At 58.8% G+C, this 22,946-nt stretch overlaps 3 protein-coding genes across 6 annotated transcripts; 1 reads left to right on the top strand and 2 right to left on the bottom strand.

Annotated features, from left to right (window-relative positions):
- The first annotated feature begins 1,786 nt into the window (after positions 1-1,786).
- NDUFA4L2 (NDUFA4 mitochondrial complex associated like 2) lies at positions 1,787-4,076 on the top strand. Its single transcript, XM_055578382.1, has 4 exons — positions 1,787-1,912; positions 2,282-2,370; positions 3,183-3,243; positions 3,367-4,076. The coding sequence occupies exons 1-4, from the start codon at positions 1,856-1,858 to the stop codon at positions 3,421-3,423; spliced, it is 264 nt and encodes an 87-aa protein (XP_055434357.1). The 5' UTR covers positions 1,787-1,855; the 3' UTR covers positions 3,424-4,076.
- Positions 4,077-4,285: 209 nt separating this feature from the next.
- On the bottom strand, positions 4,286-9,432 carry SHMT2 (serine hydroxymethyltransferase 2). Of its 4 annotated transcripts, none has more exons than XM_055578348.1 (12): positions 9,290-9,432; positions 8,098-8,295; positions 7,350-7,429; positions 6,971-7,171; positions 6,602-6,683; positions 6,394-6,516; positions 6,117-6,256; positions 5,623-5,788; positions 5,331-5,430; positions 5,081-5,236; positions 4,891-4,998; positions 4,286-4,767 (listed from the first exon to the last, which is right to left on the bottom strand). In XM_055578348.1, the coding sequence occupies exons 1-12, from the start codon at positions 9,320-9,322 to the stop codon at positions 4,640-4,642; spliced, it is 1,515 nt and encodes a 504-aa protein (XP_055434323.1). In that variant the 5' UTR covers positions 9,323-9,432; the 3' UTR covers positions 4,286-4,639. The 4 variants fall into 4 exon arrangements, with proteins under 4 accessions (XP_055434323.1, XP_055434334.1, XP_055434338.1 ...); XM_055578359.1 differs by having other exon boundaries at positions 9,251-9,391; XM_055578363.1 differs by lacking the exon at positions 9,290-9,432 and adding an exon at positions 8,778-8,793.
- A 2,749-nt stretch (positions 9,433-12,181) lies between these two features.
- Positions 12,182-21,661, bottom strand: NXPH4 (neurexophilin 4). The gene is made up of 2 exons (XM_055578376.1): positions 21,605-21,661; positions 12,182-13,746 (listed from the first exon to the last, which is right to left on the bottom strand). Exons 1-2 carry the CDS (start codon positions 21,659-21,661, stop codon positions 12,877-12,879), a joined length of 927 nt encoding a protein of 308 aa, XP_055434351.1. The 3' UTR covers positions 12,182-12,876.
- Positions 21,662-22,946: the final 1,285 nt, after the last annotated feature.

Here is a 22,946-nt window from a genome sequence, read left to right as displayed (position 1 = left end):
ATAGGGTTACAGACAAGGGGTCAGAGACAAGTACCAGAAGCAGATGAAGGGTCAAGGAGCCCCGGAGAGGCAGAAGCAATAACGTAGTAAGAAACTCGAAAAGCAAGGGCGAAAAAAAAAAAAAAGAAAAGCAAGGGCGGAGGCCCAAGGCAGGAGGATCACCGGGGCTGCCAGGGAAAAAGCCGGGAGGAGAGCCCGGAAAGCGCGAGGCGCGGATCACTGGGACTCAGAGAAAGGGCTCCGCAAGAAAGGTGAGGGCCCAAGAAGCAAAGGGGCGCGGCACCGGAGCCAGAAGTCCCTATCACTCCAGCTGTGCCACAGGAGTCACGTGTGCAGCCCAGCTGTGCGGCCCCTCGAGCTCGAGCTCCAGGATTGATTTTTAGCCCCAGAGACTGGAGGGCTACGGGGCACAGGTGAAAGGACACCTCAGCCCCTGACCCGGCCCTGGAAGTGCAGGTACTCAGGGCCAGGCTCTGAGCTGCTCCAGGCTCCGACATCCCGTCAGTCCCCCGTCCCCCGCCCCCGCCCCCACACACGTAAGCACCGAGTCTCTGTCTCTTTGTTCTCGCCCTGTCTCTGACACTTTATCTCATTATCCGCCGGAGGGAGGCGGAGAGCTCGGGACCCCGCAGCCTAATTACAGCCGCGCTTGTCAGCGCAGGAGGTGGGGGAGGTATCAGGCGCGGGAGGGGAAAGCAGGAGGCCCTCAGGAAGGGACCCCTACCTCTCGGTACTCTGAGAGGCACAGCAGCGGGTGCACGGCTCGCCCCTGCCTGGGCACCACGAAGCTTTGGAGGGGAGAAGTGGGAGCTCTCTATAGGAATCAGCCGCCAGGACAGAAGTAGGGGAAGGAGGGGGTAGGTTAGCGTGGAATGGGGAGAAGTGGTTAAGGCTCAGCTCTTACAGGGCTCCCTAGGACCCCAGTTCCCCAAAGGCAGGGGCAGAGATAGCATAGCATCCCACCTGATAGTACAGCATGCACCCGAGTTGATCATCCAGTGGGATGCAATCACTCTAGCTTGTCTCTATGTGTTCTCTTTTCTCTTTCAACATCTTTTCTATCTTTATTCCACGATTTCCTTCACTCCATTCTCTTTCTCTCCATCACAGTCAGAGGCAGAAGTCTCCTTGGATGGATACTCGAGGTAGGTAGGGGAAGGAAGACTCTTAACCCCCAGATTTAACCAACTGTTTTACTCTATCCTGAGCCAGGCTTGAGATAATGCCCGGCTCCCCTGGCCTCCACACTCTTCCAGGCTAACCACAACACAAGTTGGAGAAGCCACCCAGGACTAGAGCGGCTCGGATCTGTCTGCGCCCCCACCACCACTCCCCACTGTTCTTGGAGGGAGGTGGCCCTGCTAGCTCCTGGGTGGCTCTAGGGGTGTCAGGGAAACATTACAGAGGCCCTCACTTGTCCCTGATCCCCATACCCCCACCCCCTCCGACCCACTTGTGAACACCCTGCAGCTGCACTTTACTGGAGGTCTGTCTGCCTGTCCCCTGTTGAGTCCCTCCTCCCACTTCAGGATTCCCCTCAGTCGGGCTCTCAGTTAAGAGTCTGGGAGGCCTCTCCCTTGGACCAGCCCAAAGCATGATAATGTCTCCTGGGCCAAGGTCGGACCCCTTGGAGTGGAGAGTGGATGAGCAGAAATCCTCCTGCTCCCCAACAATTCTCTTCCTGGCCGATCCTGGAACTGCAATAAGGAGAGAGATGGGGGTTGGGGTGAATCTGATGAAGTTGCCGGGGCTGGGCCAGGCTGGGCTGGGCTGACCCCTCCCCAGAGAGGGGCGGGACCCCAGGAGAAGCAAGGGCTCAGGGCTGCTGGAGAGGAGCAGACACTGGAGAGGCGCTATGGCGGGAACCGGCCTCGGAGCCCGCTTCTATCGGCAGATCAAGAGACATCCCGGGGTAAGTTTGGTCCCAGGAGCCATGATTCTACCTTCTAACTCTCTAGCTGCCCTGGCAGCCCCGAAATCTCCCCGTACCCTGCCTATTGCTAAGTTTCCCCAAAGCTCCTAGTATTTCTCTGCAGTGCCCTCAATCCAATCCCTGCAATATGTCCCCGGGTCCCTTGAAGTCACCTCAAACAGGTTAGCTACAGGTTGAGGGAGACTATGGCAGGAAATGTGGTGGGAGGCTGTAGGTCCTCTCTTCCCAAAGGGAGAGAGCGCCAGACCTGGGATGGGGTGGCGTGGGGGTTGGCCGAGCAGAAAAGCTTGTAAAAGGAGATTGGGAGGGGGCTGTTCCTGAAAGTTCGTTCTTTCTGTCTTCCCGCAGCTCATCCCGATGATCGGCTTCATTGGCCTGGGCATGGGCAGCGCTGCGCTCTACTTGCTGCGACTCGCCTTGCGCAGCCCCGACGTCTGGTAAAGGCCGGGCTTGGGACGCAGGAAAGGGTCCTGGGTGGGGCAAGATGGGACAGGAATGCACAGGACTCTCAGGAATGATGTGAATGATGGTCCTTGCGGGGACTCCCAGGCAGGTTACATCTCGGGACTGGAGCCTGCTCCTGACCTGGGAGGCCCCCCCGCCTCCCCTCAGGCCCACCCTCAGTAGCTAGAGATTCTGCCGGCTTTGGGTTGCGAAACTAGCACCGCTCCTGGCCGCGTTACCATGACGACGCCGCTCTGCCAGGCGCCGGCGGCCTTTGGGTACCTCTATCTCGCTGCCCAAGCGCCGGGGGTGTGGCCGGGTGAGCTGCTGGGGTCGCCTTTGCAACCAGGGGAGCGCGGAGACTCCAAGCCGCGCCAGAGGCGGCGGGAATGGAGGGTCTGCCATTGGGCAGGAGCACCCATGGTGTTGTCTGAATTCGAGTCACATCACTGCAACCCCAGTACCTCGGGATTTTGGCCTGATTCCCACCGCCCAGCTCTGCGGGGCTAGCCTAGGGTGGCACCGAACCAGGGGGAGTCCTTGGGCCAGGTTGTCAAATCTATCACCTGGCCCCACGCTGACAATGGTGACAGCCTTCTTGCCTCACTTGTCAGCACCTGCTAATGTGCCCCCTCCCCTCTCAGTCTCTGGGAAATGCACACACCCCCATCTCCCGGGAGGATGGAGGGTGCTGGGGTGGGGGCACAGACCTTATGGGTCCCCTTAGGCTCCAGAGTCCTAGCTCCCAGAGAGGAAACCCTAACCAGCACCACCACCCCCCGCCCCCCCACCTCCGTCTCCACAGCTGGGACCGAAAGAACAACCCGGAGCCCTGGAACCGCCTCAGCCCCAATGACCAATACAAGGTACCTCCCAGTGGCCTTCGGGTTGCACCGCCATCCGCTCATCTCTTGATCCCCGCTGGGCACCTCCCACCCCAGCAAAGGGACGAGTGGGGCACTCAATGCAATCCCCCTTTCTCTCCATAGTTCCTTGCAGTTTCCACTGACTACAAGAAACTGAAGAAAGACAGGCCAGACTTCTAAGCTGGCTGCAGTGCCAGTCGACGTGAACCACCAGCAGCCAGCCTACTCATTTCTTCCACTCTCCACCCTCAACCCCAAGGCGCCACACTAGCCACCCTGTCCAGTTTCTGCTTACACAGCCGGGTTCCCACGAGGAGGGGAGGCAGCCCCACCCCCCTTCCCTTGCTCCCAGCAGCGGAAGCGCCTCTGACCCTCAGCTTCAGTCCCACGAGGGGGAGGAGCAGTTAAAGGGCAGGGAGTAGCCTAACCCAAAAGGCTCATGCCAGCCCCTCTGCCCCGTTACCCTGGCTTCGGAGGGCGGGGTGCATGCTACATGTTGAGCGTGGCCTACGTGAGAGACAAGACCAAGCAGGGGCCTGAGTGCCAAATGACGTGGCGGGCCCCACGTTAGCCCAGGCTACAGGCTTCCTGGCGCCAGACTGGGGGCGGTGCTACTCTGGCCCTGGGCTCAACCAGGCTCGTTGCTGACAGTACAGCCAGCTTGAGGCACCCACACTCAGGAAGGTGTGGCTTGTTCCTCCAGTGCCTGCGCTGCTTCCGCTTCCCTCCCGCTTCCAGTACCAATGGGCACCCCCTCCCGCCTCACACCTGGGCCTCCCCAACCCCTCCCCTACTTCCCTCGGTCCCCAGGGATCAAACAGAAGCAGCCGTGGGCAAAATACAATTTCATTTAACAAATTGAATTTGTTGCGCCTGCTAATCACGTCTGGTGTCGCCTCTGATCAGAGGGAGAGGAGGAGGCAGCCTTGGGGGTCCTTGTGGTGGTGGTGGGAAGGAAATGAGGAATATGCCGAGGGAGAGGAATCACCACTTGGCCCAGGGGACCCCCGGGGGGCCCCTACCCCAGTAATAGAAGCTCAGGGCAGGTTAGTATTTTATTAGATAGAAACAGAAAGGAGGGTGCCTACCCACCCCTTCCTCTGGCTCAGGAGAGGAACTCCCGCCTCCCCAAGAAAGGGCAGGGGTCTATAATACTGAGATAATGGGAGAGGTTAGGGCAGAAAGCTCCAAGCCTCCTCCTTAGTCTTATTACAAGAAGAAACCTCAGCTCCACATCCTGAGAAGTGGAACTACCAATGGCTCTTGCTCTAAGTGGGGGGCCCTTCCCTCCGCCAGCAGAAAGCTGAAAGAGGAGCAGTTACCACCCCTCCCCAGCTTGTCCAGGAAGGCCAAGAGGGAGACATGTCAGTCCGCGGGCTTCGTTTCTTAGGTGCCTTCAGTGATCATCAAAACCAGGCATGGGGAAGGCCCTGGCGAACTGTTCCACCCGTTGCCTAAGGTCAGCCAGCTGATGACTTGTTTCTGGGTCTTTGAGCAGGAAAGATTTGAAATCCTGGAGTTTGGCTAGACACGGGTGACGAAAAAAAAGTGGTCAGAGCTTAGGGGAAGGCAGTGAGATCAGCTGGACGAGGGGGGAGATAGTCAGTATGAACTGGCTGGGGGGCGGGGGAGGTCTTGTCCACTCACTGGTCTTGCTCTTCACTTCCAAGCCAATGTTGACACCTTCATCTATAAAGCCTACAACTTTCCGGAAGTCATCTTCAAGGAACCCTCGAGAAGTCAGGGCTGGGGCCCCTGCGAGAGGGGCAGAAGAGGATTAGCACAGCCCCAGTCCACCTGGCAGTCAGCCCCGCCCCTACCAGAATGCAGGTCTCACCCAGCCGCAGGCCCCCAGGGGTGATGGCACTTCGATCTCCAGGACAGGTGTTCTTGTTGGCCGTGATGGATACAAGTTCCAACACCCGTTCTGCTCGAGCTCCGTCCAGGCCCTTTGGCCGAAGGTCTACCAGCACTAGGTGGTTGTCAGTGCCACCTGAGGCGGGGAGAGTGAGCAGGGAGTGGTGGTGAGTCCTGGGCCTCTGAGGCTACAGGGGCTTGCACCTCCCCCTCCCCACCCCCCAGCTTACCAGACACCAGGGAGTAGCCTCGCTCCAGCAGGGCATCAGCCATGGCCTGAGCGTTCTTCAGAATCTGCAGGGAGTACTCCCGGAACATGGGGGTGCAAGCCTGGAGAAGAGGCAGCAGCACTGTCGCCTTAAGCCCGGCCCCTCCTGCCCCACCACCCCCAGCATACTTGGGACCCCATCCCCTCGCCCTCCCAGCCTGACACCTCCCTTCCATCAGCTCCAATTTCAGCTAGCAAGGTGCAGGGTCTGAGCCTCCTGCCCCCTCCCACCCCACAAGAGTAGGCTCCCCAACCTGCTTTAGGGCCACAGCCACTGCAGCAATGGCATGGTTGTGGGGGCCCCCCTGCAGGGATGGGAACACAGCAAAGTTGATTCGGTCCTCAAATGTGTAAGGGATCTCTCGGCCAGTTTTGGAGTCCACAGCCTGCACCCCCTTCCGGTAGAAGATGAGTCCTGACCTGTGTGGGAGGTAGGCGGTCAGAATCTAAGCTGACAAGAAAGAGCATGGGGGTGGGGAGAGCAGAGGAGACTGGCTGGCCTGGCCCCCACCGGCTCTCAGAGTCCAGCCCAGTGGTGTTCAGTGTGGTGCACTCCAGGGCTTGAGGGGAGCAGACCTCACCTCCACCCTCAAACCCCCTGCCGGGGAACTGCCACCAGGGGCAAGAAAAGGAGAAGTATCCTAGACAGGGCTTCTGGTGGGAACAAACTCACATCCAACCCCAACCATGCTCTGGGGTGGGGCATGAAGACAGGGAGAGGCAAGGAAAGACCTCAGGGAAGCCTGACCTGGCCCCTCGAAGGGTCTTGTGAGTGGTCGTGGTGACAATATCCGCGTGCTTGAAGGGTGAGGGGATCACCTTGGCAGCCACCAGGCCACTGATGTGGGCCATGTCTGCCAAGAGGTGTGCCTTGACCTCGTCACACACCTAGGGGGGTACAGAGGAGTACAGAGATAGGCCTCAGCCTGGGGAGGGCCCAGACAGGCCTGCCCAAGGCTTGCCCCTCCTCCCAAGTCTCCTCACGACCCCTTGGGGAGGGGCAGAGATTCCAGCCCACCACTAACTTCTCTCATGCGGGCGTAGTCAATGAGACGAGCATAGGCACTGGTACCAGCTATGATGAGTCGTGGTTTGAAGAGCCGAGCAGTGAGTGCCAGCTGGTCATAGTCAATGAGGCCGGTTTGGGGCTAGACAGACAGACAAAAAGCTAAAGCTCTAAGAGAAAGCAGAGCAGCTCCTCAGAGCTCTCTCCTCACACCCCAGAGCACTCACGTTCAGCTTATAAGGCATAGACTCGAAGAAGATGGATGTAGCTGAGATCCGCTTGACATCAGACATGTAGCCGTGGGTGAGACTGGGAGGAGAGGAGAGGAAGGAGGCAGGTTCAGAGTACAGGAACTCTCCAACTCAGCCACTGGTTTCCTGCCCCGCTCCAAAGGCCGGGGTCTCTGGAACACTGCTCCTAGCAAGTTCTACCCCTGTGGCTCTGAGCAACACTTATGGGGTCTTATCTTCCTCAACCACTCCTGGACTGGGAGAGCCCTGTTCCATCTGCATGGAACACGGTAGATGTTCAATAAATTACTCTTCTCTCATGCCCATACTGCCTACAAGCCCACCCACCACCCCACCCACACTCACTGGCCCCCATCGGGCAAGTCCAGCCCCATGATTCGGTCGTGAGGCTGCAGAAGGGCTGTGTAGGCAGCCAGATTGGCTGGGGATCCGGAGTAGGGTTGGACATTGACTCCCCACTGAGCAGGATCCAGGTCAAAGGCCTCCAAGGCCCGGCGCTGACACAGCAGCTCTATCTCATCCACTACCTCTGCTCCTCCGTAGTATCTGCAAAGGGAGGGGCACAGATCAGCGTACAGAGAAAGGGTGCCCCCATCCCCTGGACCAGCAGCAAAGGACGGGGAAGACCATCCTCTAGACACACTGGCAGGGCGCAGGCGGGTCTCCCCCACCGGGAGCACGGTCCCTGAGGCTGTCCTCCAGCCTCATGGTGCCTAGCCCTCACCTCTTGCCAGGATAACCCTCCGAGTACTTGTTGTTCAGACAGGACCCCAGGGCCTCCAGCGCAGCTCGGCTGCAGAAGTTCTGAGGTGGGGGAGGGGCAGTGTCAGAAGGTACCGAGCCCCCTTCCCTGGACCCCACAGCCCCCTCCGGCCAGAGCCCCAGGCTGCAGGGAGGAGCCGGGTTCTATAGAAAGCTCTGTTCATTGAGGATTCCTTGCCAGGTCAGGGACAGGGCCAGAGCATCCTCCTCAGAAACCCAGCTGCTAGGACTTCCCTGGTGGTCCAGGGGCTAGGACTCTGGGCTCTCAATGCAGGGGCCAAGGTTCAATCCCTGGTTGAGGAACTGGATCCCACGTGCCACAGGGAAGATCCTGCATGCTGCAACTAAGACCAGGCACAGCCAAATAAATAAATATTAAAAAAAAAAAGAAACCCATCTGCTGTGATAGGTGTCTCCAGCAAGGCCTCCTGTCCACATGAGCCTGTGCTTCCAGGCTTCTGTTTCCACCTTGGATGGAAGAGGGACCAGACTAAACTACAGAAGCTCCAAGAGGCTCTGGCGGGCTTCCTAATGCCCCTGCCCATAACCCAGACTGGCCCTGCCTTTGCTTCAGAGATCAGCAGAAGATTCGGAGATGAGGCCCAGCAGGAAGGCCTTGAGTTTGAAAGGGAGATCTGGAGAAATAGCAGGAAGATGATCTGTTACTTCCAGCTGTGGCCTAAGCCCTGGCCCCTCTCCCCAGGCCCCACCTCTGAGGCAATGAGCTCCAGGCCGCGACACTGCCTGTCCTTCTCTCTCCGCAGCAGCTCCCACATCTCAGGGTCACTGTCTGATAGACTCTCCTGGCCTGACCAGCCCTTGCTTGCTTCTCCAGTCTGAGTCTGGGCCGCCTCACTGTGCTGGCACCGTACGGCCATCCCAACCAGCTGACCACATCTCCGCAGAGGCTAGGGAAAGAAAAGCTCGGGTCAAAGAAAAAGTGTCCAGACGAGAAAGAGTTAACAGTGCTCAGTTATGCTTATCAGATCCTCAGGCGCCATACCCAGCAGTCAGTTGTACAGTCAGTCCATTCAGTTCTCCTTAACCCCACCTCCACCTTCAAAAACCAGGTCTAGAGCAAAGGTTGAGATAAACATCCAGGGGGTGGTTCTGATTTGATCCTTTCAGCTAACCTCAGAATCTCCCTCCACCTCTGCCCTTAAAACACTCTGCGAAGCCTCAGGGCAGTTTGTCCTCTAGAAGCCTGTGTCTCTGGAACGCCGGGCAGTCCCACAGAAACACATGTTTTCCTGCAGAGCCTTAACAAAGTGATACCCTAGTGGGGGGTGGGGGGTGGGGGTAGGGGCCCGTGGTGGCGACCAAGCTGGCAAAGATTAGGGCAAAAAGCTGTAGAGGTAGTTACCAGAGCAATGGAGGTGGGAACACAGACCTTTAGCAGCCTCTGGGGAAGAGGGCCAAAACCTGTATCTTGTCCCTTGGGCTCCCGACTCTTTCCACCTCCTTCCAGCCCAGAGCCGCTGGACCCCTGATGCAAGCATGGGTGACCAGTTGCATCATTTGCATGGCTCAGATCTGGCAAGAAAGACTCAGCTCGAGGGTCCGAGCCAAGAACCGTGCTGGCTCGCCAGCACAGGGTCCAGGGGGCATTCAGTATGGTTCTCTTCCCTAACGCCACGTTAAACGGGCAGTCACAAGGCCCTGGGGCATCTGGTTCCCAGAATGAGAAGGGGCCCTAATCACCCTGCGTGCAGCGGGGGTCTCAGGGATCCCCTAGTTGCACATCTGCACTCCCCTCCGCTCTCTCCTCCCCGAGGACCCTGACCACGTGCGTTTAAAAGCCCAGAGAAGCCCAAGTTTGTGAATCGTTAGAATAGGACTAACTGGGATAGGTTGAGAACTTACTTTCTATGGGTCACCTACTCTCTGGAGCCCCATCCTTACCCGAGTCGCCCAAATAAAAGAGAAGGACAACATCGCAACAAGAGATTCAAAGTCGCACGAGATCCGGGTACCAACTCCGGCGCGGGAAAGCAAGGGGTAGAAAGGCGACCGATCGGAGGGCGCAGGCGCGAAAGAGCTACCGGGAAGCCACGGAATTAGGGCGGGACCTACGCATGCGTAAGGTGGACCCTTTAGGGTCTGTTGGGAATTGTAGTTTTTTCTCTCTTCAGTTTCGTTTTCCAACTGGAGAAGCTCTTGCCTGAAAGATGAGAGATCCACTGCCGCCCTGTCTCCTCATTGTCCTGAAGCTCTTCAGCGTTTGTTTTGTTTTGTTTTTTCGTCTGTTCAGACAATAGCAATTTATTGGGTATCTACTGAGTGAATGTGTTGTGCTTAGTTGCCCAGTAGTATCGGACTCTGTGACCCGTTGAACTGCAGCCCACCAGGCTCCTCTGTTCATGGGGATTCTCCAGGCAAGCATACTGGAATGGGTTGCCATGCCCTCCTCCAGGGGATCTTCCCAACCCCGGGATCGAACCCAGGTCTCCCACACTGCAGGTGGATTCTTTACCGTTTGAGCCACCAGGGAATCCCAAGAACAGGGTAGACTATCCCTTCTCCAGGGGATCTTCCCGACCCAGGATTCGAACTGGGGTCTCCTGCATTGCAGGCAGATTGTTTACCAGCTGGAAATACAAAGACTCCTGTACAAGCTGTAAAGCACCCTGAATTGGAAGGGTGAGAGACCCGAGTTCAAGTTCCCACTCTGGGACTAACTAACGAATTAGCTGATTTGAGCCTCAGTTTCCCCACTTGCAAATCAATAATAAAATAACATGTGGTGGGATTTAATGAGACTGTATGTAAACATGCTGTTGATGGATCACTCCCTCACCTCATCCTCACAAACCTGCCTCCTCTATGGCCATCTCCTTCTCTGGGACATGTGGGGGCTGACTGAGGTGCCCCCTCCTCACTGCACCTGTTGAATTTTGTTACCAATTCAGTCTGGATGCTCCAGCAATCAGTGAGCTCTCTTTGTACCCTGGGGCTATAGATTCTTGGAGCTGGAAGGGATTTCCTTATAGCCTGACTTCATCTGGACTTGTCCTTTAGGGGAGGGACTCACTGATCCCTCCAGGAGTAGGTTCTCAAACCTGGGTATCAGAATTGGCTGTGTGATATAAATATATGAGTGTTGAGAGTTTCCTCAGAGGTTCTAAGTCTTAAAGAGTGGGCATTTGCCCACTCACACTGACACACAACAAAACCTCTCCTTAGTGATTCTATAAGCAGTGATTTTGAGAACCACTGCCTTACATAGCAATATTACACATTCATTCAATCATTCATTCATTCAGCAAACACATTAACTCCTTCACCATGCTAGGCATGCCTTAGCCCTGGAGATACCAGAATAGATCACTGACTACCAGGACATCAAGAGGTGAACAAGTGCAATTACCAGCAGGGGCATCGCATTCTGCTCCCAGGTGTCCAGACATCCTAAGAACAAGGAAAAGAGGAGGAGAGGATGGTGGTGGAGGCAATTTGTGAGTCAGAGAGGGAGGACAATCCATCACAAAGCATGTTCCCTTGCAAAGTCTCTTTCAGTGTCCAGAACTATTATTGCATCACAAGTGAGGAAACTGAGGCCCAGATGAGCTAATTTGCTAATTCCAGTTATTCCCACTTGGTTCTCATTTCAGACCTTAGAAGTCCCCCCTTAGCTCTAATCTCCTTCCCTCTCACTCTAGCCTCAGGTGCTTTCAGCTTTTTCCAATAATAGGCTTGGTGTCAGGAGTCAGCCCTGTTCCTGTCCCTCTTACAATCTCTGACCCAGAACCACTTCCAACCTCCCTCTTCCTTTCAGTTCGTTCATCCATCCATCCACCCACCCACCATCCATCCATCACGTATTTATTTTCCCCTTACTGACTTTCCACTCCTCGAGTGAGACTCAAGGTGTCTGGGTGAGACTCACCTCTGACTCAGTTTCCCGGTACAGCCAGCGGGCAATCCTCCGGAGAACACTGCTGCCTCCCAGTTTTACCTTGACCCAGGACTCAAAGCGAAGGAAGGCTACAGAGGAGAAGGTGTCGTTCTGTGCCTCAGCTTGTCTGTACCTCCTCCCTAGCCTCGTCGTCAGGGGTCCCCCGAGGGGAAGGGGGCTGCTGAGCTTGAGAACTGCTAATGAAGCCGCAGCCAATTAACGCCCAGGCCAGGGTTGGGGGAGGATAAAATTAGCAGCTGCGTCTGCAGGGGTGGGAGGGTGGACAGCTGGCTGAAGGGGCCCTTGTTTGCGTTTGCAGACGGCTAGTGGGAGCGGCGTTGCCCAGTTCTCCAAACTCGCAGTCGTCCCTTCCCCCACCCTCTCGTCTCAGGCCTCTCTCCTTCCCTCCCCCAACCGTCTGCAAACTCAGCGCCCACGAAATTAGGAAGGAAAAGGAAGATCGATGACTCCAGATGCCGCAAACTCTGTTTCCCCTCCCCCCCCACCTGCCGCCTCCCGCCAGCCCGCGGAGCTTAGCAGGTTGTCAGCGCTCCGCCTACGCGGTCCCTCCATCTCCATCCCATTCAGGGCCTTATACCTCCTCCCCCAGAGAGCCCGCTGGTGGTCCCCTCTCAGATCTAATCCCCGTCCCATTTTCGGCAGCTTCACCCCGCCCACCTCTGGGAGGAAAATTCCCACCTCCTGCAGGGCTCAACCCCAAGGGTCGTCCTCCTCGTCTGAATCTGGTCTCGTCTTGGATGTCCTCCAAGGTGACAGCTCCGTCAATATTTGCCTCAGTTTCCCCATGAGCCGCCGAGGGAGGAGGCCCTGGCCAGGTCTCTGCCAGACAGAAACGCACACCACCACCCCCTTGCCTAAAGGTCTCACACAGACGCGTATTGGATTTCACTTTATTTTGTTCCCTTTCCCGTCTGTTTTGGCGTAGGAAAAAAAAAAAATAACCGAGAGGAAGCAGCCGGATGGTGGAGCAAGGCTGGCAGGGACTGGAGGGAGGCGGGCAGAGTGCAGGCGAGTGGATCGCCTAAGCACGGGAGTTTTGCTTCCCCTACCCTAATTATTGGGGTTCGGGGGAAATAGGGACAGGCATACGACAGGCAGAGGGATTGGGAATAGGCCAAGGTGTATAGGCCTTTATGGTCTTTACGTGGGTATAGGGTGGAAGACAAGCGCCTGGGAGTAAGAAAGGGGTGGGATGAGGGTGCCAGGCAAGGCGTTATTAAAGCTGCGGGCAAAGGGAGTATCCATCCCAGCATCAGGGGCAGGAGTGAAGAGGACTCAATGGGGACGCAGGGGACGCGGGGACCGCCTCCAAGCCCCGCCGATTCTAGGGCTGCCTTCTGGGCCCTCCACTTGAGGCTGTAGCCCATGGGGGGCTACCCCTAGACTCGTGGGCACTCCCCATAAGGAAAGGGGGATCCATACCGGCTGAGTCTCGGAAGGGCTGCTCCTCTCCACCCCCAGAGTGGAAGGGGTGGACGCGGCCACAGGAGCTGCAGGGTAGGGGCAGGGGTTCCACTTAAGGGAGTCCGGGATTTCGCGGGAAGCTCAGGGGCCGGGGCGAGGGCGGGGTGGGCTATCCAAAGTAGGGGTGCTCGCTCTGGAAGTTATAGTCTGGGCACACCTTCTGCACCAGTTTGTAGTCAAAGCTGAGGAAGGAGACGAAAATGCAGATGACTTTGAAGGGCTTGGCACACAGCCAGGCGGCCTGGCTCTGCGTGTGCTCGGTGAAGCACACCTGCGACGGGTCGTACAGGCACGGGCGGTGCTTGCGCGCGCGGTTCGTCTTCTCGTACTCCACGTGGCAATTGAAAGCGCGTGACTCTTTGGCCCCAGGCACTCCCAGCGCGCCCCCGAGCGGACCCGCCAGCGCACCGCCGAGGGTGCCCCCGAGCCCCGGCCCCGCCGCCGCTATCCCCAGCGGGGCCCCCAGCCCAGGGAGCACCCCCTCCAGGGCCAGCGTAGACTGCAGCGGGTGGGGGGCGGGCCCCGGCAGCCAGACGCCCCCAAACTCTACACGCTTGGAGGGCGGCACGATACTGACGCTGAGGTTGCCCAGGCTGGACGAGTTGTGGCGGAAGTAGACGCTGAAGGTACCGTTCACATGGTCCACGATCTTACCCGTCACCAGCAGCGAGAACTTGAGAGTGTGCACCCGGAAGTAAAAGTCCCCCCAGCCAAAGATCTTTTTGGCGCGGGCCGCTTTGATGGACGGCTTTCTCTTCGTGCGCTGCGCTGGCGCTCCCGCCGCCCCAGCCCGGGCCAGTGTCCCTGTGTGGTTAGCCGGCCAGGCCCAGCTCCAGGCACGCGCGGTGCCCAGGCCGTCGGAGGACTTTGGCGCTGCCGCTGCCGGGAGGTGATGGCCAGGGGCGCCACCTCCGGCCGTGGCGGGGCGCAGCTCCAGGTACTGCGGCCTCCTGGATTCCGGTATCTGGGCACTGACGGCCTGGGGAGCAAGAAGGAGGAAAAGAGAGACGCTGGAGTTGTCTGGGGCCACCCGCCAGGGCCACGCCGGTCCCTGTCCACAGCCGCTGGGAGAACAAATGGAATTAGGCTGCCACAGCAGTGGTTCAAGGAGTGCCCGTTGGAATGGGCCTGCGGCTCTTTCAAGGTGTGTGGTCTCTGCCTCAGTTTCTACATCTGTGAAATGACACTAGAATCCTAGTCTTTTCACGGAACTCTGACGAGGGCTGAGGAAACTAAAAGAGCCAAAGCAGTGTGGGTTTGAAAGGGACTGGAGCTATGAACTCTGGCTTGATTGGGAGTAATGCACCATGGAGAAGCTGGACTCAGGCAAGGGAGGCCATGACCACTGTCAGTGCCCAGCATCAGGAAAGAGTGAGACCTCCCAGCACACCTTTGCCAAGACTGGAGCCCCCACCCAGGCCTCAGCCTCTACTTCCTTGAGGGGTGGAGCATGGGAGACCAATGGACCTGAGGAGAACAGTGGAGAGTCTGCATGCTTGCCATAAGCTGAGGCTTGGGGGCTACTAGTGGGCACCTCTCTCTACCTCCAGCACTCCTGCTCTTGGGGAGGCCGCCTGGTGGTCCTCCTCTGGGCTAGGAGGGGTACCGAGGAGGACTGCCCTGCTTGCCCCCCACCCGTCTCTGTGTCTCAGGTGGCAGCCGATCTGGGAGACAGCGCAAGCGAGTATAAGATGGATCGAGAGGCGGGAGCGGCAGGGCCAGGCCCCGGCCATCAATTATCCGGGGCGGGGTGGGGGGGGTGGCCCCGAGTGAAGGAGACATGAGAGAGTGGAGAGGAAGAAATATGGAGATGCTGCTCCAGTGAGGGGAGTGGAAAGGGGAGGAGCTGTGCGTGTCAGAGTGTGTCAGTCAGACCGTGCTAGCTGTGGCCATTCAGTGTGGCCCTTACTGCCTGTGGGTTTGTTTGGGCGGGGAGGGGGGGGCAGTACCATGCGTGAGTCTGAGGTGATTGTATTTCTGTTATATTGTATGTATCTGTCTATCTGCCTGGAGTGATGACTGTGTGTGTGTGTGTGCATGCGCATGCTCAGGTCTCAACCTCTGGTGATGGGTGTGTATGTGTCTGCCTGGGGTGGCTGTGTGTGTTTGTGTATGTGTCTATGCGTATCTGTATGCCATGTGTAGCAGTCCGAAGAGGCTGTGTTGTGTGTGTCTGCCTGCTTGTGGTGGTTGAATGCCTGTTGTATCAGTCCATGGTGGCTCTGTACAGGTGTCTGGGTTGTATATGTGCCTAGGTTGGTTGTGTCTGTGCGTGTGGATCTGAGTGAGGCTGTTTCAGGTTGTGGTAGTTGCCTCTCTGTGACTGGTGTAGTCGTATGCCTGGGTTGGCTGTGTATCTGAGGGTGGCTGTGTGTGATTCACTGGGGGTGTCACTTTCCCTCTGTGATCTCCTCTCATCCTCCGTCCATGTGTCAAGCTCTTTCTCAAGGCTGGGTCAGTGTATTCACAATGATATAACAAGTGTGGTCTCATTGTGTTCCCCTGGGGGGTGGTGCATACATGTCAGTTGTATACGAATGTTCCTGGGGGGTGGGGGGATCCCCACACTGGCCTACAGGATGAGCTTTGAGTAGGTAAAGAGGCCAGGCAGCATGGGTGTACCTCTCTGTTTGCATACACCATGTGTCCACAGGGGATAGTAACAGCAGAGTCAAGCTGCTAGGCTAGAATCTCCACTGCCTGGTCCCATTCCCGCAGCTCTGCGATCCTGGGTTATTAATGCCGCCGCCACCCGCTCGTCATACATATTTATCGCCCCCCTCATTCCTCCTCCCGTCCATCTCTCCTCCCAGCTCAGGTGTGGGGGGCGGGGGCGGTAAGAGAGACTGACTCGGACTGACAAGCTTGAGCTGGCAGCTAACACCCAGAGGGTGGGCCTGAGAGGGGATGGGGGGAAGGGGTCCTGGGCCACAGAGGAGGAGACAAGGGCCTTCCAGCAGGAAGGACCAAGGCTCCAGGAGGTGAGCTTAGAGAGGGCAGGGCTTGAGCCCTGGAGAGGGCATTGGAGGTGGGAGTGTATCAAAGCTTCCAGGGGAAGTCCAAGAATGGTTGGGAGGAGTCATTTGAACTCTGACACCTAAACTCCTCACCTGCCTGGGCCCAACCACTAGCTCTTTCCAGGGGCATCCATGAGCCCCTACACCTGCTGTTATGACCCCAAATACCTCTGAGCCCGCCCCCCCAGCATACCCCAACAGCACTAGACATCTTGCACCCAGTCCAGGACCTGTCCACTGCTCCAGTGCAACCACTCTTCCCAGGCAGGGGCTGGAGAGGGAAGGAGGTTTGGCTGGGTGGTGAGGGGCGCCAGTTGTCCCCGCACCCTGATCCCAGAAAAATTGCTGTCTACGCTTCTCTGATCCTGGCAAATCCCTGGGCTTTGGGCACCTGCACCCCCCACCCGCCGCTGGAGACAGCCAAGATAAAAGGGAAGAGTGGGGGGGAGAGGCCGAAGCGACCTTGGGGGAAGAACTCAGTCAGGGAGGGGTGAGAGTCTGCGAGGAAACGAGCCGAGAAATGGGAACGTGGAATAAAATAAAATAAAACCCTCCCTCTGGCTTCCTAGCTCTCACGCTCACTCTCCCTCTCTCGCTCTCTCTCTCACTGTTTTTCCATCTCCCTCGCTCTCTTTTAGTCTCTTTTTGTCTCTGTCTCTAATTTTCTTCTGCGATTCTGCTTTTCTGTTTCTGTCTGTCTGTCTGACTGTGGTTCTCTCCCTCTACCCTTCAGGTGGTCTGTCTCTAGCTGTGGGTGGGGGTGGGAGGGAGGGGAAAACGAAGTGATAAGGGAGCCCCTATTTGCCTAGAATTCACAGTGCTGTCCCTCCCCCTTGAGAGTGGGGGTAGGGTGTTGTCCGAGGAGGGGTCCCGGTCGTTTCGGAGCTGGTTTAATTAAGCTAATTGGGCGCAGTGACATTTGCGAAGAGGAGAGGCTAGCCTGGCTGTCGGCTTGAGGGGCGGAGGTGTGGTGGCAGGAGGGAGTCAGGGGGTGAGGGTGGGGGTGCGCTTCACCAGGCGCCTCTGGGCCCTAGCCGGGTGGGAGCTGAGCCAGGAGTGCTTTGCCCCCCAGGCAGCGAGCCCACGCATTGCAGGGGAGTTGAGGATGCCTTTTTCTGCTGAACAAACTCCACTTGGTGGGGGGGGGGTGGGGGCGCTCTTTGGGGATGGGACTGCTGGGAATGGGGGGAGGATCAGGCTGTCGGCCCCCCATCCGCATTGCAGGGTGCACCTCCCCCAGGCCTCCAGACTGGTCGGTGGCTTTTCTCCTGCTGTGTGGGTCAGGCGGGCCGCTCAGGATTCTGACTGGGGGAGGGGACAGCACCCAGTAGTTGGGGAAGGAAGAGTGCTCCAGGCCTGGGTCAGGGAAGGAGAGGGAAGTGCGTACTGAGGCCTTGCACCTAGAAAGAGGTGGAGGCACCCCGCAGCCAGGGTGGGTAAAATAGGCAGGGTCTGCCTGGGATGGAGATGGGGGTGAAGACAGAGGTGGGGTGGACAGGACAGGCTGCGATGAGGACTGGGCCAGAGATGGAGGGGGACTGGGACTGAGGCCTGGGCAGGCACAGGTACATGGTGCAGAGATAAAGATGGAACAAGGGTAGGCATGGGAACAGGAAAGAAGAGGAGGTCAGAAATGGTGGACAGGTACTGGGCAGAGACTGGGATGCAGATGGGATAGGGGCCAAGGCAGTGAAGATGGGGGACAGAACAAGGTGGGAACTAGAATGGGAATGGGGATGGGGGAGACAGGGATGGTGGATGAGGGATGGGCACTGGGAGGACTGAGAGTGGGACGGGGACTGGGAGATGGGGGTGGGACCAGATGGGGGTGGGAACAGAAACGGGGGATGGGAAGTGGTTACTGGGCAGAAATAGGGTTGCTGAAGGATGCAGAGACCCAGGAGGTGGGGATGGGGAATATGAAGGGGGGCTGGAATGGAAAATGGGAGACAAGGAAGGAGATAAGAGACAGAGATGGGGAGACGGGCTGAGAACAGGTATGGGAGTCAAGCCAGAGAAAAAGGCAGAAGACCGGCAGTATAAGGCCACAGAGGGGTCTCGGCAGGTGAAGATACCTTTTTCCAGACCCTACTATAGCTATAGCGTGAGGGGACGGGGATGGCTGCTGGGGCGGGCTCTGCCCTTGGGCCGGGCGCCCCCTCCCCCTCAGCCCCGCCTGCCCGCCTGCTCCTGGCCTGCAGCGCAAGGCTCACCGTTATCTGAATTTTGATTTTATTTTATTTTATTTTATTTCCCTGCTTCCTAGAGCCGGCGCAGTCCCCACGGGAACGACCGCCCCCCCCGCCCCCCGCCCCGCGCCTCACTTTATTATTGCAATAAATGTGCCTATAAAGGCGCGGGCTCCGGGGCGCGGTGGGGGGGCGGGGGGTGGGAGCCGCGGAGCTGGGATGTAATTTCCCGAAGCCGGAGCCGGAGGGGGAGTGGGCGGGGTGGAGGTGGAGGAGGGGTAGGCTAGGGAGAGGGGGAGACTCGCCAATTTCCAGCGCTCAAGGCAAGTGCTCCCCGCTCGCCATCCCTGGCCCGCAGCTCGCTGTCACCCCAAGCCCTGTGGACTCGCCACAGCGCCCAGCCAGCCGGGAGCCCTGGGACCCTTCCCCCACGACAGACCCTGCCCTTTCTCCGTGACCCTGTCCCCCGTCCCCGCCCACGAGGAGTTCTAGGGCTCGGTCCAAAGTTCCGCACCTCCTCCACAATGACTTCATCTCTGACCCCGATGATGCCCCCTCCACTCACCGGTCTCCCTCAACATTTATCCCGCCCCTCCCCAAGGACACTGTCTCTGAACCCAGTGACCCTTCTTTATCTTGTTTCTGTCCCCAAATTACCTCACCTCTTCCGCAGCCACCCAGTCCTGGACCCCCAGCTCCTCCCTCACCCCAAACCTAAGACAGTCTACCTTCTTTCCGTTGGGTGCCCCTCCCATACTCGGGGGCTCTGACCCAAGGGAGCTATCAGCGCCCCCCCTGGCCTATGCTCCTGGCTCAGCTGCGGCCCCTGATCCCCGTGACAGCTCTGGGCCCTGGCCCAGGCTGCACGTGCCTAAGTGGCCCAGCCAGAGATTAGCTGGGGGGTTAGAGGGGGATATGGAGTCAGGAGCGGGTGGCTAGATGCAGGGCTGGGGCCAGCCAGTGCTGAGAGACTCAATTCAGCCTAATCCTTTCCTGAGGCAGGCTAGAGCTGGAAGGTCCCATAGGGCCCCGCCCCTGCCCTCCCCCAGCTAATTAGTAATTAGTGATTAGTGATTAGTGACTATTGATCGCCTGCTGCTTCTCCCAGTAGGCGGCTGCTTTGGCAAGGGGTGGGAAGACAGAGACAGAGAGGGCGAGAAGTCAGAGACCGTGTTGGAAAGATCCTGTAGGAGGCCTGGGCCAGAGCCCCAAGGGCAGTGGAAGCCAGGAGTCACAGGCCCCATAGGAGACCAGGAGCCTGAAGCAAGGAGGGAGGAGGGAGAGGGCGCCTGAAGGAGGGGCCCATGAGCAAGATGAGAGAAGGCAAGGTGCTTAACATGGGACAATTAGGGTTTCCCTGCAAACTATCCCCCACCAGCCTCTCAGTGTCAGCCCAGTGCCAGCCCAGTGCCAGCCGTAGCACTGAGACGGCCCTGAGTGCACGCACACACACACAAGCCACATTCGGATAGGATACATGAACACATCTTGAAGCTCACAATCCCATTATTGTTGTTTTTGAACCTAAGTCGTGTCAGACTCTTTGTGACCCCAAGGACTATAGCCTGCCAGGCTCCTCTGTCCATGCGATTTCCCAGGCAAGAGTACTAGAGTGGGTTGCCATTTCCTTCTCATCCCCACACTCAAATGCACTCAAAATGACAAGAATGCAGACACACTCAAGCCTTGGAGACTCACAGACAACACAGGCACCCCAACACACAGATATGCACCAGAGACACACCTTGATACTCCGAGGTGTACATACACATGTGCTCACACCATACAGCACACATGAGCACACACAGAGAGGTAGTCAGACACACACTGTCCTACACACATCCCCCTTCACAGTTATACACATGCAAACACAGTCTGTATGTACATGCAAACACAGATTCTTACGTGCATACAAGCCGCACTAAATGGCAGACACCCTCTCCTCCATGGACTCCAACACGTAGGCCCAGAGCAGCAGCTCTCACACACTCAGATCCCCATTGCTCACATCCTCACGCTCACTCTCCCTCAAGTCTTCACCAGATGTTTCATTCCCCTTCAGGGGGCAAAGGAAATTAAACCAGATCTGTCCACAGGGGAGTTTATTTGATGGGGAGATTGGAGAGGAGAGTGGGGAGGAACCAGAAAGGAGGGGCAGGGGAGGACCATCCAGCCCCACTACTTCTCCCCCGGGGCCTTTACATCCCAGTGGGTTGTGGGGCAGAGACCCCCTCCCAGAGTGCTCTACAAGGGTAGAGCTAGGCAGCAGGTCCCCAAGAAGCTCCTGCCAGTGGAAGCAGTATTTGTGGAGGGGGCTCCTCCACCCACCTTCCAGCCCCTCAAGGTCACCAGGCTGGTTTGAGAGAATCAGGGAGCTCCGTCACCAGCTTCACTAAGGGCCCCCACCCTGCTGGAGCTGCTGAAGGCAATCTGAATGAGCAGGTGGGAGGCTAAGTGTGTGTGTGTGGGGGGTCTACACCCCTTCCAGACTCTGTAGGGTCTGAGGGCTGGGATGCAGGGAATAGGGCTTTGGGGAGCTACCTGTCTGCCCCCAGAGTGGGTAGGTCATACTTAGAGTAGGAAACGGGAAAGTCAGAGGCAGGGGGCTGGTGTAAGAAGATAGGTGTCCAGGGCCTAGGCCCCCATTGTGGGATGCACAGCTGGGCACAGATGGCTGCACTGTGAAGCAGGGACTCACGCTCACCCCTTCAGAGCCAACACACTCCACACCAGCATACACACACCCTGGACGCCAGCACTAGACACGCAAGCCTGGCTGCCCGGGACACAGGTGCACACACAGGCGCACACGCTGACCCACACACTCCACACCAGCACACATGAGCACCCGGTGTATTCGAATTGAAGCCTCCAAGTCTGGAGGGACGCAGATCAAGTCTGGGCCCCTTTAGCCTGTCTTCGCCCTGGAGCTTCAGGGAAACAGGCCAGCCTCAGGGAGATGGAGCGAGGAGAGGACGGGAGAAGAGCCAGACAGCCCACACCCCCTACCCGCCGGGCGAGCGAGAGGGGTGTGTCTGTGAGGTTGTTCAGGGGAGACAGTGTCTCCGCGGGAGATGCGATGGGAGATGGTAGCCAAGTTCGGCGGTATCTGTGTGGGTCCGTGTGTGCGCGCGTGTGTTCGGGCCGAGTCTGCTCAGAGCACAGTGCCCACCTGGCATTGTGACAAGAGCAGAGGAGAGAAATGAGAAGGCGGGGGTGGAGTGGTGGAAGGACAGACAGCGAGGAAGGCGAGTGAGGTTGGCGCGGAAAGACGGCAAGGCTGACACCCTGCTGGCTTGTCTGTCTGTCTCGCACTCCCGCTCCGTCTGGCACACTCGTGGGTCTGGCTTCGTCCCCTCCCCCGCCTCGCCTGGAGCGGGATCCGAGTCGGGCCTCCACCCGGGCACCCCCCTATCCCACCCCACCCGGGACCCTCAGCCAACTTGTGCTGGGAGAGCGCCTATCCTGAACCGGGAGTCTGTCTGTCCGCGTACCCCCCTTCTCCCACCCCGAGCCGGGCAAAGTTGGGACGCTCTGCGCTGTAGACGAGGCGGGCGCACGGAGCCCCTCGCACTCTGGGACCTTGGCGTCCGGGACCCCAGCGCTCGCGCTGCCTCCCAGCTACCCTTACCTTCCTCAGGAGCCACGGGCCAAAGAGCAAGAGAAGCCATTCCGGGAGCAACCGCATCTTCCCGGGCGGCCGGGCGGGGCGGGCGCCGGGCCTGGGGACTAGGGGCCCCGGCGGGCGTGCCGCGGGGTGGCTGCCGGAGCGGCGGGAGCGGGCGGCGCGGCCCGCGGACTGAGCGGCGAGAGGCGCGGAGCGCGGCGCTGGGGGCGGGGCGCGGGCGGGGGAGAAAGTTGGGTCTGACTCGGGCGGGCGGGCGGGGGGGCGGGGCTCCGCGGCGCTCCAATCCCGGCCGCGCCCCGCGCGCCCCCTCCCGCCCAGCCGGGGGCACCGAAGGTGACTTTCACCCCGACACGCCCCAGACACGCCCCCGGCCCAGGTGCGGAGCGGAGCGGGCTGCGGGGCTCGGGGGCCGCAGACCCGAGAGGCTGGGTGGGTGCATCGCTGAGGAACAGGGCCGGGGGTGGGGCTCCCGGCTCCGGGACCTTGTTCCCGAAGCGGGGCACGGAGAGTGGGGAGCCTGGCGAGGCTCAACAGTCCAGCAAGACCGGGGTCCCTCGGAACTCCCGGCCTCTTCGGTGCTCCGGGCCCTGGAGGGTCCCCGGGCAGGAGCAGGGCAGGGGCCGAGGTGAGGGCGGGCGGGGCCCCGGGCGACTGCCGCCGCGCGGCGCTGACGGGGATGGATGGGCGCCCCGCGGCTCATTCGGCCCGGAGATGAGTATCATTGATCACGGACGGAAACCCCATCACGTCTGTCAATAGGGCTGACAAACGGCTCCCGCCGCCCCCACCCCCGCCTTCAAGGCCCCTCTGCGGTCTCAGGACCCCTCCGCTAGACGCGGCGTTCACCTTTGCCCCTCGCCCCCTCTGCTGACCCCCCACGCGTCCCAGAGCGTCCCTGCATGGGGGTTGGGCAGGAGCCGCACCAACGGCCCGGCTTCTTGGTGCGATCTCCATCCATCCCTTTCCGCCCAGGGTCCCTTCTTTCACCATCAGTCGCTCTAGATCCTTCTCCCCTTTCTCCTCTAGCCCTGTCCTTGTCTCTGTCCCCAGTCTGGTCCTGTCTCTGTCCCAATCCTCTTGGCTGTTTCTTCATCAGCTCCCTCCTCCCCCTAGTCTCTCTCTCTCTCCTGCCCAGGGAGTCTTCAGCTGTCAGCTGTTGCTACGCACTGAGGCTGTGGCTGAGGTTGTGGTATGACCGACACCTAGACAGCGACAGAGATAGGGACAAGCAAAGAGACAGACAGATGCATACCGGGAGATCCCAACACATGGCCCGAGGCATGCACGCAGGAGCCTCGCAGGGGCAGGCCACACAATAAAGGTGAACATACAGGCACAGTGAAAC

The sequence above is a fragment of the Bubalus kerabau genome, chromosome 1 (assembly GCF_029407905.1).
Source record: "Bubalus kerabau isolate K-KA32 ecotype Philippines breed swamp buffalo chromosome 1, PCC_UOA_SB_1v2, whole genome shotgun sequence".
NCBI lineage: Eukaryota > Metazoa > Chordata > Mammalia > Artiodactyla > Bovidae > Bubalus > Bubalus kerabau.
Note: the sequence above shows the minus strand (reverse complement) of the source record. Positions and strands in the feature narration are given on the sequence as shown.